We start from the raw sequence: 12,853 nt of genomic DNA, 5'->3' as shown, positions 1-12,853 counted from the left end.
AGACGACGAGCTAAGTGTGACTTCACAGTGGGATCTGGCTGCCAAAGCCTCCAGCGCAGACCTGGGCCGCATCAACAGGAAAACAATCTTGGCGGTGCCCCAGGGAGGGCCACAGACAGGCGACTCTGCCCTGCCCTGGTCCTGGCATGACTGCAGGGGGTCCGGCTCGGGGCTGGCACTTGTCAGGACACAGACAAATCCTGGTGTGGCCCGAGGAGCCAGGCCAGGATGGGGAGGGGCCTGAGGAACAGCGAGGAGACGTGGAACCCTTGGGAGAGGTTGGAGTGACCCTTGGGAGAGGCAGGAGTGAAGTGGACACCCAGCTCAGCTCGTCTCCCAGGCCTTGGGGCCCCATGAAAGTACCATCAAGCACATAGTAGGTGCTCAAGAAGTATTTGGTGAGTGAATGAATGAAAAGGAGGAGCTGGGGTGTATGAGTGACTGAAATGGCACAGGACCGCACCTAATGGTTTGGAGGAAAAGAGCAAGTAACCACTTCCTGAGCTCAGGTTCTGTCTACACTGCTGTTGACAAAGCTGTCAGCTTCCAGTGGCGTCTCATGTCACTGACGAGTGAGCGGAGTGCTGGGCCCCTCCCTGGAGGAAAGGACACACCTGTACACCTGGAAGCATCTTGCCAAGAGTCCACCTCCAGCCTGGAAGCTTCCCTCAGCCGCTCATTCACTCCCAAATATGCAGGAAGCAGCTACTTCGTGTCCTGCCCTATTTAGGTTCCAGACAGACGGTGATCCAACGCACAGATGAATATATTTGTAACGTCAGATTATGATAAATGTGGGATGAAAAACAAAGCAGGGTGGGCTAGGGAGGGATGGAGGGGGCTGTTTTAGGCTGGTGAAGTGACATTTGAGCAGATGCTTGAATGGAGAGAGGGAGGGAGGGAAGGGTATGGTGATCTGGAAGAAGAGTGTCTGAGTAGACAGAAGAGCAGGTGCAAAGGCCCTGGGATGAGTGCATGCTTGGCGTGTTAGGGAAGCAACAAGGAGGCCAGAGAGACCGGAGTGAGCAAGCAGAGGGGTGAAAGATGGAGATAAGGCCAGAGGTGATGGGGTTCTGGTCACGTAGGGCCTTGTAGGGCTTTGGCCATCGCTGAGTGGGAGGGGAGCCTATGGGCATTTTTTAAGAGAGTAGTGATGTATTTGGTGTTTCAGGAGGATCCCTCTGGCTGCTGAGTGGCCAGAGTGGTGCCTGGGAGGTGGGAGGTGGTGATGACCAGGCCCTGGGGCCCTGCATGTCCCGCAGCCTCCATCCCGCGTTCAGCCTTGCCGTTGCCCTTCCAGCGGAAGCCCTGGGCCTGGACCACATGGTCCCCGTCCCCTACAGGAAGATCGCCTGTGACCCGGAGGCTGTGGAGATCGTGGGCATCCCAGACAAGATCCCGTTCAAGCGCCCCTGCACCTACGGGGTCCCCAAGCTGAAGCGGATCCTGGAGGAGCGGCACAGCATCCACTTTGTCATTAAGAGGTAGGGGGTGGGGTGCAGGGGGGCAGGGCTGGGCAAGGGGGCGACAGCAGGCACAAGGCAGGGCCCTGGGGAGGCAACAGGGGTCAGGAGTGGAACGAAGGGGTTCTGTAACCTGACAGCTACGTGGCCTCCTCCTTCTGGCCTCTTTTGAGTATTGAATGGAAAAATGGAGGCACAGTGCCTGACCCGAGTAGACGCTGGCTAAGTTCTTAGAGGTGTTTTCCTGCCCCTAAAGAAGACCTGAGGCCTTTGTACTTACCTCCCTTCAGAGAGGAGCCCACCTGAGCCCAGGTGGGGCTGGGCCAGCCTCTCCCTTTCTGCACCTCCCATCGGACTACCCTGCCTGCTGGTAGTTTGTCCACCTTTCCTGTCCTCCCAGGTGGCCAGTTTCCCTGGTGCAGGTGCGGGTGGGTGGGAGAAGGCAGAGCACTATGGACTCTGGAACTGCAGCCCCTTCCCCCTGACCTGCTGCCACCCACCCCCCAGCCTTGTCTCCCAACTCCCACAAGGGGCTTTGTCCTCACAGCTGGCCGGACTCACCAGCGAGCAGGCATCTCCAGGCAATGCCAGGCTTCCTGGGATGCTTCCTCCTAAATAGTTAGAGAGGGAGGGGGCCAGAGGCCATGCCGTCCAGTCCCCTGCCTCCAGCAGCACTGCCTGCATCGGGCCCTTCCCAGGCATCCATTCTGGGAGCCCGCTGAGGGCGTGCTCCCAGCGTGTGCACGCACCCACGCGCCTGCTTGCTTGTTTGTTGCCCTAGACTGTAAGCAGGGACTGTGTGGCTCGTTGCTGAATCCCCAGCGCCCACAGCAGTCCCTGGCACGCGGGAGATGCCAGTACATATCTGTGGAATAAATGGATGGATGGATGAAAGTGCTTGTCCAGATTTGGGCTCGGGCCATCTAACTTGTTAGAGCTTAGGAAATAAACAGGGTAATAGGAGAGAGAAAAATGGTGGGTGCGTGGGGGTGAGGAGACCTGTTTAGGGTGGTCCGGGGGCCTCTGAGAGAAGGTCCCATCGGTTAAGCCAGAGCTGGGAGGTTGAGAAGGGCCGCCTGCACCCAGCTGGGCAGTGTCTGGGCAGAAGAATTGACCTCAGTGAGCAGCCCAGACGGCTGGGGTGCAAGAGGGTGGGGATTGACCCTGAGAGCGTGGAGTTGTTCTGAGCCTTGGGAAGGACGTCTGCAGGATTGCTGGATGCCAGAGCTGGGGTCTGCCTGGCCCCCTGGCTGCTGGGGGAGAACGGACTCTAGGGAACAGAAGCAGGAGACTGGCGAGGAGGCTGCTGCAGCCGTGGGCCAGGCCGGCGTGGTGGGCACGGGAGAGAGCAGCTGGGGTGGGGATGGAATCCGAGCGGTGACTGGGTGTGCTGGTGAGTGGACTGTGCAAGTGGGGAGGGGAGTGGGGAGGAAGGCTCACCCCCATGTTTCCGAGTGAGTTCACCTTGGAGATGAGCAGGAGATGGAATTTTCAGAAGCCCAGCTGAGAGGTCAGAAGCTCGGGAGGGAGGTCTGGGGGTTAGAGATAAAAATCTGAGAGTTGGCAGCGTGGGCCAGGAAGGGATCACGGGCAGGAGAGAAACAGAGAAGCGAAGAGAGGGGCAATTCCCTGGTGGTCCAGTGGTTAGGACTCCACTCTTCCCTGCTGAGGGCCCGGCTTCAATTTCCTGGTCAGGGAACTAAGATCCCACAAGCCATGCAGCGTGGCCAAAAAAAAAAAAAGAAAGAAAAAAAAAGGAGAAGAGGTGGCGAGGGCTCAGATGTACTCCGGGATCCCCACGTTAGAGGCTGAGGCCAGGATGAGGAGGGGCCGCCAGCAGAGGAGGCTGAGAGTGGCCAGGGAGCTGGGCGGGCATCTCACTGCCACCGAGGGAGGTGACTCTGAGAGTCAGCTCTGACTGTGGGGCACTCCTGCTCAGAACCCTTCACCGCTCCCCCACTCTCCGTGAGCCCCGGTGTAGCGGCTCCCAGGGTACCACACTCCAGCTTGTCAGCAGCCACTGTGCCCGCCTTAGTGCCGCTCCACCTTCCCTCCTGTTTCTCTGAACTCCTGCCTCCTCACGTACCTCCATCCTTTGCTGAAGCCCTTTCCTTTGCCTGGAGCTGCTCCCCGCCCTCCTTCCCACCTGTCCTGTCTTTCAAGGCTCGCTATTCTGTCTAGAAGCCCTCCCCTGTCCTCAGTCGGAAAGAATTTCCCCCTCCGGCAGCAGGTGGCTTCTTCCCCCCATCCGCGTCCCCACCAGCCCCCCATCACCCTGATCACTGGCGGCAGTGGGACCACATCTGAGCCACCTCTGTGCCCCCTCAGCCCCTACCAGGGGTCCCACTTGATAAATCATTCTGGAGGTGAATTTGAAATCATTCGAGGGAATTCCCTGGCGGTCCAGTGGTTAGGACTCTGCACTTCCATTGCTGAGGGCCTGGGTTCGATCCCTGGCTGGGGAACTAACATCCCGCAAACCGAGTGGCGTGGCGGGGCCAAAAACAAAATCATTCGGCCTTCTGTCAGACAGTGTCTCCTGTTGTCTAGCTTAAGTCTCTCTTGCTGCTGCCTAAGTCCTTTTCCTTCAGTTGACTCCTGGTAGCAAGGGAGGAGGCTAGGCGAGCAGAAAGCAGCAAGGGCATCCCAGTGACCCCTTACATTCCTGACCATGGTATTTGAGTCCTCACTGTGGCTGACCTTCATCTCCCTCTGTCCAAACTGTTGGTCATTTAATCCTTCACTAGTATTTGCCAGGCGCCTCCTGCAGGCCCAGCCCTTCACTGAGCTCTACTGAGGACTTCACGAAACAGCAGGCACAGTCCCCATCTGCCCCCAGGGGCTACCGCGAGTCATGGGGGGTGGTCACTCCTGTGATGAGTCCTGGGAGCATCAATCAGCATGTTTCCAGGTGTAGACTCAGATGGCATCTGAGCAGCAAGCCTGTGGGGCTTCCTGGAGGAGGAGGCTTGGCATCAGGCAGACTGGGCTTGAAGCCACACACCGCGTGATAACCTTGACTAGCGCTTCTCTTCTGAGCCTCAGTTTCCTCATTTGTAAAAATAGGGACAGTGATGCCCTATTCCTCAGGTTTTTCTCAACATAGTATGAGGAGGTAGACATAACATACCTGGCATGGAATAGATGCTCAATAAATGTGAGTCTTCTCCCTTGACCTCATCTCCTTCACGTATAGAGAAGTACTAAATCAGTGCTGACAACCTGGGTTCGAATCCTGGTCCTACCATTTTCCAGCTGTGTGTCCTTGGGCAAGTTACTTAACTGCTCTGCCTTACTTTCCTCGTCTATAAAATGGGGCTAATGAGGCAGAGTCCCTGGCGGTCCAGTGGTTAGGGCTCTGCGCTGCCACTGCAGGGGGCATGGGTTCGATCCCTGGTGGGGGAATCAAGATCCCACGTGCTGCACCGTGTGGCTAAAGAATAAAATAAAATAAAATGCGGCTAATGATTGTTCAGGCCTCATAGTGCTGATGGGAGACTACATGGATGTGAGCAAGGTGCTTAGAACAGAGGCTGCTCCTTTCTGAGCCCCAGTGCATTTTCACTGTTGCACATCCCAGCCTCGTCAGGGAGACATTTGAGATCACATTTGCGATCATCCTAGCAGAAGGGAGTCAGAGAACAGAGAGCTTAGGAAGCAGCCAGGAGGGGGAGTTTCCGCCCCAGCCCAGGTGTCTGCAGGGGGCGGGGAGGTCAGGGTGCTCTCCTGACAAAAGGGAGAAGCCCCTTGACAAGGCCTGTGGGTCTTGTTATTAGTGGAAGGGGGCTCCCTGGCGCCTGGGTCCCCACTCATGCCCAGCCCTGACCCCTAAATCCCCGGTTCCCCCCAGGACACAAGCCCAGAGCGAGAGGCTGAGTTCACATGTGTCGGTTCTACCTAAGGGAGGACTTCAGAGGGAAAAGTGTCTGGAGGGGGTCCTAGAACTCTGCAGTGTGCAACAGCGACACTTGGTCAGCGCTCATCAGGTGGGCCCTTCCAGGCCGGGCAGCCCATGAGGGCGTCTGGCACAGCATTGGAGCCACGTCGGATCAGACCTTCTCCCTGTCATCTGTCTCCCCCCTCCCCGCCCGCCAACTCCACTAGGAACTGCAGGCCAAGGTCTCACACCCCCTCCCCCGTGCTCCCTGATAAGTAAATATAACCATAAATAATAAAACCTGCTGTTAACGCTGGGAACCTCCCCGTCATTGGGTAGAGCTGAGGAAGCATGCCTCATTGTGGAAGCCAGTTTCCTCCAGAATTATTCCCTGTGGCTGCTTCTCGGCCTTGGGGGACCCAGACGAGCGTGAGCCTCCAGGAACAGTGGGGGAACCTGGCGCCTCTCAGAATGAGAACAGGACGCCATGCTTGGGGTCTCACCGCCCCGGTAACCCACGCTCTGCCTTCTGTCACTGACCTTTTTGCCTCTGTTTGAATTTCCCTCTGGGCCCGCCTTGGGCACTGTCGGCCCCCTTGTATTTGGACTCAGACGAGCGGGACTTCATTTGTCCCATGTCGCCTCTGGGGGTGCCAGTTGAGTGGCCAAAGCCCTGTCCCCTTGTCTAGCCGCTCCGTGGCACGCAGGCTCTGCTGCAGGCCCCCCAGGCCAGCTGCCTGAGGCCCCCCAGCCCGCTGGGAGCCACCCTGGGGGGTCTGGGAGCAGAGCAGAAAGGACAGCAGCCCTGCGGGTAGGCGACCAGGTGATCCCAGCTCCCTCGCTGACCTTTACTCCATCCTCGTCTTCCAGGAATGAGAATTCCAGGTGTCTTAACAGGGTGACTCAGGAGTCCCCAAATGGCCCCTGGGCCCCTAGCCATCCCCCCTCCAAGCCATCCTCTGTGTGATGATGGAGTGATCTGAGGGTGCCATGCCCCCTGGGGGCTCCCTGTTGCCCACGGTGTAGAGACCACATGCCTGGGCACAGCACTGAAGGCTGGTCACCTCCCACAGGACGCCTCCAGCCGGCCAGATGGAGCCGCCAGCCCTCCCTATGCCTTTACCTGGACAACCTCTCAGCCCTCTCACCTGGGTTCGCCATCCCCAACTCCGTGAAGTCTTTCCTGACCCCCTCCCTGCTTGGGCCCCCTTGGCTTCTGAGACACACCTGAGGGGTCCCACATGTCACGCTGTGAGACTGTGATCTGGGACGCTCCTGGCTTGTGCCATTGACAGAGAGCTTCCTGGGAGCAGGGCCTACCCCGTGCCTGTCGCTGAGACACAGGTGGTGGTGGGTAAAGGCTGCGGAGCCCTGGTGGGAAAGGGGTGTGAGTTATCCGCCAGCTGTGGTCGAGGAGAGCTCAGGGCCAGAGGAAGCCCCGCACCCCAACCTGGGTTGTCGAGATGAATAGGTTGGACCCTCCGGGACCCCCACAGGGGCTGGCCAGTGCCTCCCCTGGCCGTGGAGAAATGGTTTGGGATGTCTGGTTGTTTGGGGGTATCTGGCTATTCTGGACCGTGCCCTCTCCTGCCCCCATGTGAGGCCAGCCCGGTGCCCAGGTCTGTGGCCATGCACGTGGGACTCGAGTGACCATCACTGAGGGGACCTGGAGGCCGGCTCCCCTCTCATGCCCATCTCTCCTCTCTCCCCAGGATGTTCGATGAGCGAATTTTCACAGGTATGTGTGGGTACCGTCTAGTCTGTTCTGAAGCCACCAAGCTGATGCCCCCAAGAGTGCTTGAGCTGCCATCACACCGGACCCGAGGGAGCCTGGGTGTGGCTTCTGCATCCGGGGCCCCCAGCTCCCAGGTGCAGACAGACTGTCAGGACATCCCCTCCAGACCTGGGAAGCCCTGGATGGGGAATAATAAAGCTAACGTTTGCTGAATACTAACATGTGATGGCTACTCTCCTAAGCTGTTAGCGTATTTAATTTTAATTTAATTTAGTTTTCAACAGTCCTATAAAGCGGGTTCTGGTTTTTTCCCTGAAGTCTAGCTAGTGAGCACTGGGGTCTAGATGCAAACCGAAGTGCCCAGGCCATGACCAGTAGGTGGCCTGCCTCTCAGGAGGAAGAGATGGGCTCTGCCAGGTGCAGCAAAGGGAGCACGGATCTTGGGGTGCAACATATCTGAGTCCCAGTACCGGCCCTACCTCCCCCCAGCTTTGGGACCTTGGGCACGGTCATGTGGGCCTCAGTTTCCACATCTGTGAAAAGATAAGAGCACCATCCTCTGGGTTCCTGGGATAACTAAATGAGAGAATGGTCCCATGGTACAGCCTTGGGAGAGACTCGGTCCCTTTCCCAAGGGGGCTCCCTCAGCCCCAATAGCATAGCCCCTGTCCTGAGGTCAGGACAGCCGTTTCTGGCTTCTTCCTCCCGCCCAATCCTCTGAGATCCCCGGCATCCTTATTCCTCATCCCAGGGAAGGCATCTCTCCCTGGACCCCTTCCTGGCTTGGCTGGACATGGAGGCCACAAGAAGGAGGGACAGAGGCTAGACCACACCTGAGGGGTGCCCCCAGGAGCTTCCCCCAGAGGCCCCTGCTGGGTGCCCCGCAGGCAGAGGAGGCTGGAGAACCTTCGCCCTGACCGCCCTGCCCCTCCCCGGCTCTCCCCCCAGGGAACAAGTTTACCAAAGACCCCACAAAGCTGGAGCCAGCCAGCCCGCCCGAGGACATCTCTGCGGAGGTCTCCCGTGCTGCCGTCCTGGACCTGGCTGGGACTGCTCGGTAAGGCCACACCCCGGCTCTACCCCAGCTCTGCAGGGAGGAGCAAGGCCTAGGGCTGGCCGGAGGATGCTGGGCCCAGCGTCTCACTCCACCTGGACACCCCGCACAGGCACCTGTGCGCCTCACCCCACTGTGGGCCAGGGAGAATCTAAAGGGACCCAGAAGGAGAACAGAGATTTCGCCAATTTTCTTCCACCTGGAGGACTCTTGTCACCCCTTGGGATCTAGCCATACGTTATCTAGTCTCAAAAGCCTTCCCTGGCACCCAGACTAGGTCAGGAATCTGCCGTGCATGTCCACAAGGCCTCGCACTCAGCTCACGGCCTGGTTGCCATTCACCAGTGCCCCCCCCCTCAGGCCAGGGATGGGCCATCTCTCTCGGAATCCCCACATCCAGCCCAGGCCTCCCCGACAGTGTTCTATGAATGAACCGAATCCTCCATCCCAGGGTCCTGCCCAGCTTCACTCCCCAAGCCCCTCCCCAGACTCCTGAACCCTCTCCAGGTGGGTGGTCCCTACAGCTCTTAGTCCCCCCGACAAGCACTGATCAAACCCTCACTGCACTAAGTAGTGGGGCTCCTAGACTGGCCAGACCCAGGCCTCAGGAGCTCCCGGCTGGTGGGCAAGGTGGACGCCCCGAACGTCACCCCAGGATAGGGAGCAGGAGCTTGGCTGGGGCGGCCAGGGGACTGTTGTCCGGGACGTGGGGCACTGGGAACCTCGCTGGCGTGGGGAGCGGGGGGCGTGGATCCTGGTGGGATGGGAGCAGATGTGGTCAGGGGTGCATCTTGAATTGGCAGCCGCCGTGGGCCCCTGACTGCTTGGAGGGGGAAAGCTGGGGCTGATGCCATGTCATTTCTCGGCTTCCTTCCCACAGGTCGGACAAAAGCAGTCTCTCTGAAGACTGTGGGCCAGGTGAGGAGCTGGACCCCACTGCGTGTGTCTGGGGTGGGAGGGCGTCCACCAGCCCCACTCAGCAGCTCTGGGGAGGAGGCTGGCTCAGACCATGAGCCTGGGTATTCATGAATGTCCTCTGTCCACCCATGTCCCCTGACCCTCCCCCAGGCCGCAGAGCATGCTGGGAGCTTGCTGGGGGCCGGGAGGGGCAGGTGGGATGTGGGTGGCTTTGTGGGAGACCTGGATTCGGGTATCACCTCTGCCTCCACATCCCTGGCGATGCAGGCCTCAGTTGCCAGGTCTATACGTTGTATCTACCTATAGCTCAGACACCAGGGCTGACGTGACTTTTCCTGGCACTACTAACAAGTCACAGACAGGAGAATGTTCAGGAATGACTCCCCTGCCCGGCCAAGCTCACGCCCACACTTGACCAGATCCCTCGTTTCCCCCTCACAGGAACCTCCGGGGAGCTGGGTGGGCTGAGACCCATCAAAATCGAGCCAGAGGATCTAGATATCATTCAGGTCACTGTCCCAGGTAAGGCCTGATCCTGCCACACCCGCCTGAAGGTACAGGGATCGAACACCACCGTGTCCCCTCCCGGGCTGTCCTGTTCTGTCTCCCGAGCACCTGCGCCGGCCAAGAAGGGGTCGCCAGGCCGCTGCTTCTCTGGTCTGATTGTGAAAGGGTGCAGCATTGCGTGTGCTTTCTGTAGCCACGTCTGCCCTCTGGGCTGGGGGTCAGGTCTCAGCTCCGACCTTCCTAAAGGTCCCCGCAGCCTTCACCTCTCTGGCCTGGCTTCCCTGGGATTTGAGAGGCTGCGGGCGAGAAGAAAAGGTCATTGGAGTAAGATGATCTGAGTTTGCCTCCAGACCTGGATCCCTCTGAGCGTCAGTTTCCACATCTGTGAAGAGGGGCATGTACTTGTCATCTGGAGGCTCAGTATGGGGTAACCACAGGCTCCAGGCCCCTCGGGTCCCCGCTGTCCTCTGGCACAGCTACCCTCCCAGAGTCCAGGGTGCAGCTTCCGTAAGGGTCCTGCTCTGTGGGCGTGCTGGGCTGGGAGTTCCCTGAGGGACCGTGACGGGGTGGGACAGACAGAAGATGCTGTTGTCATTTGGAGTTTTGCCTCCAGACCCTTCCCCAGCCTCTGAGGAAATGACAGACTCGATGCCTGGACATGTGCCCTCGGAAGATTCCGGTTACGGGATGGAGATGCTGACTGGTAAGAAATGGGCTGGGGACCCACCTCCCTGGGATGTAACAGGGAGAGGGGTGGGCCAGGAAGCCTCTAGACTTTTCTTGGTATTGACTGTCCCCCTTAGAAGAAACTCAGTTTATGCCTGGCTCCCCCATCCAGGCCAGGTTCCTTTCTGAAAACTTGAAATAGGCCTTGAGTTAATATTAAGTCTGGTTACTATATCTTTCCCAGGAGCTCCTATTTGGATAAATTTGTTTATTTATTCAGTAACTATTTACTGAGCACCTACTATGTACAAGGTCCTGTGCAAGGTGCTGGGGACAGAGCAGTGAACCCAACAGAACAAAGTCCCCGCCCTTGTGGGCTGACATCCCAGTGCAGGGAGACAGGTAGTAAGCAAATCAATAAGAAAAATAGGGGAATTCCCTGGCAGTCCAGTGGTTAGGATTCCAGGCTTTCACTGCCAGCAGCCCGAGTTTGATCCCTGGTCAGAGAACTAAGATCCTGCAAGCTGTGCAGTGCGGCCCCCCAAAAAAAGGAAAAAGAAAAATAGAAAGTCAGATGGTGGTAAGTGCTATAGGGAGACACAAAGCCAGGAGGGGAAGTATCAGGGACAGGAGGGGGTGGTTATTACAGGATTTGAGTGGTCAGAGAGGACCTCACTGAGAAAATGACATTGGAGCAAAGACTTGAAGGAGGTGCGGGCAGGAGCCGTGTGGATATCAGGACAGAACTTTCCAGGCAGAGGGAGCAGCATGGGCAAAGGCCCTGAGGTGGGCTATGCCCAGCATGTCTGAGCAACAGCAAGGAGGCCGGGTGGCTGGAACAGAGTGAGGTGGGGAAAGGGAGGTGGTGGGTGAGTTATGCAGGGTTGTGTACATCAAAGGAAGGACTGGAGACTTAACTCTGAAGAGACAGGAACCAGTGCGGGGGTTGGCGCTAATGGAGTACATTTTAACAGTGTTTACTCTGACCGTGGAGCTGAGAACAGACTGCAGAAGGTCTGGGGACAAAGACAGAAACAGACTCTGACGATAATTTAGGCAAGAGGAATGGTTGGGCAGGTGGATAGCAGCAGGGAGAGGGTAGGGTTCTGTGGGTTTTGTTTTTTAAAGTTTATTTTGGAAATGTTCAAAACCACCCAAAGTTGAAAAGAATAGCTTAATGAATCTCACATGCCCAACTCTCAGCTCCAACCATTCTCAACAGATGTTATTATTGATAATAAGAAGTAAGAATTATTACACATAGTTAATGTTTTTAAAAAGTGAATCATTATAGGACTTCCCTGGCGGTCCAGTTGTTAAGACTCCGCGCTTCCACTGCAGGGGGTGCAGGTTCGATCCCTGGTTGGGGAACTAAGATCCCGTGTGCCGTGTGGCACAGCCAAAAAGTTAAAAAAAAATTTTTTTTAAGTGAATCATTATAAAGACAAATAGTATGTAAATTATAGAAGGTTTGCGGATATGGCAGAAAACAATATTAGTACTTAGATGATTTGAGTTTGGAAGGCTCTGTAATAAGGGATGCAGGGCCAGGGCAGGAAACTTTAGGAAGATGGCTGGAATTTGTTTCCCTTGCCTGTGATGTCTGGTGTGGGCTTGATTAGGTGGGGAGAGGGGTGGGTATTGCTTAAGGATACTGTGCAAAAGCATAGTAGGTGTATTTAAATGAACAGTGTGAAGAAATCTCATAATGTTCAATGTGAAAAGCAAGTGCAGAAGGATATAGACAATATAGCACTTCTATAAATTTGGAGACGTAAAAATAGTATTGCTAATGTTTTATTTTTAAAAACCGTGTGCAAATATGACAAAATGCTAGTGTGTATTCATTCCGGCTGATAGGTCCATGAGTGTTTGTTATAATATTCTGTATGCTTTACTGCGCTTTTTAACTTTTCCCCTACCAAAAATAAACAAGTGACTGGAAAAATAAATAAGAAGGTTTCCTACAGGCCCAGATGGGTGGTGCCGCGTCAATTGGTGACAGAATAAAGGCAGAATATCTCTGCTCTTCGTCTGCTTCCATCTTCTCTGTCAGGGAGAATGGTCTGGAAACAGGAAAGAGTGAGGAGGACCTGGGAGTGCAGTTCAGTAAGGAGATATAAAGGGTCCCCAGAGCAGCTGTGGATGAGTGTGATCTACGGATAATACCTAAGACGTCCATAGGACGTGAGAAGTCACAGCTGACAACAGAGATAGACTTGGAGATGAGGTTTTGCCTAAATTGCAAACAGGTGGACCGTGCGTTAGTCCCAGGCACAGTTCTGGAACAGATTTCTACATGGGCGACTGTAAGCCATCAGAGGGGACCCAGTGTGGGGTCATCCACAGGACTGAGTTGGCTCATACGACATCAAGATCTCCAGATGACCCTGGGCCAGCTGCGGAAGCTCCTCATGATCTTTATAAACAAAAAGGTTTTGACTCTAAATGCAGTTTTAAGTATTGTTTTCAATTTAAATAAAAGTTATTTGAATTTCAAGCAAAAAAAAAGGGAGGGCTACAGAGGGACCCCAGCCTCCACATGGGGAAGGTTTCCCCTGTTGTCCTGGAGGGCTTGGTCCTTCCTCAAACATTTGTCAGTTAGTTGGATAAAGGGACCTTAGGCAGCAAGA

The 12,853-nt window shown here is 56.1% G+C and overlaps 1 protein-coding gene across 5 annotated transcripts in view; it reads left to right on the top strand.

Moving 5' to 3' along the window:
* GTF2IRD1 (GTF2I repeat domain containing 1) overlaps positions 1 to 12,853 on the top strand; it is a 113,109-nt gene that overhangs the window by 50,664 nt on the left and 49,592 nt on the right. For all 5 annotated transcript variants that reach the window (XM_036827446.1, XM_036827445.1, XM_036827442.1 and 2 more), the window contains 6 exons: positions 1,301 to 1,484; positions 7,053 to 7,078; positions 8,024 to 8,132; positions 9,010 to 9,047; positions 9,489 to 9,569; positions 10,168 to 10,257. In XM_036827446.1, the coding sequence (XP_036683341.1) occupies positions 1,301 to 1,484; positions 7,053 to 7,078; positions 8,024 to 8,132; positions 9,010 to 9,047; positions 9,489 to 9,569; positions 10,168 to 10,257 (528 nt within the window). The remainder of the gene's footprint in view (positions 1 to 1,300; positions 1,485 to 7,052; positions 7,079 to 8,023; positions 8,133 to 9,009; positions 9,048 to 9,488; positions 9,570 to 10,167; positions 10,258 to 12,853) is intronic.

The sequence above is a fragment of the Balaenoptera musculus genome, chromosome 15, assembly GCF_009873245.2.
Source record: "Balaenoptera musculus isolate JJ_BM4_2016_0621 chromosome 15, mBalMus1.pri.v3, whole genome shotgun sequence".
Classification (NCBI taxonomy): Eukaryota; Metazoa; Chordata; class Mammalia; order Artiodactyla; family Balaenopteridae; genus Balaenoptera; species Balaenoptera musculus.
The sequence above is the reverse complement of the archived record's forward strand: the minus strand, read 5'-3'. Positions and strand labels throughout refer to the sequence as shown.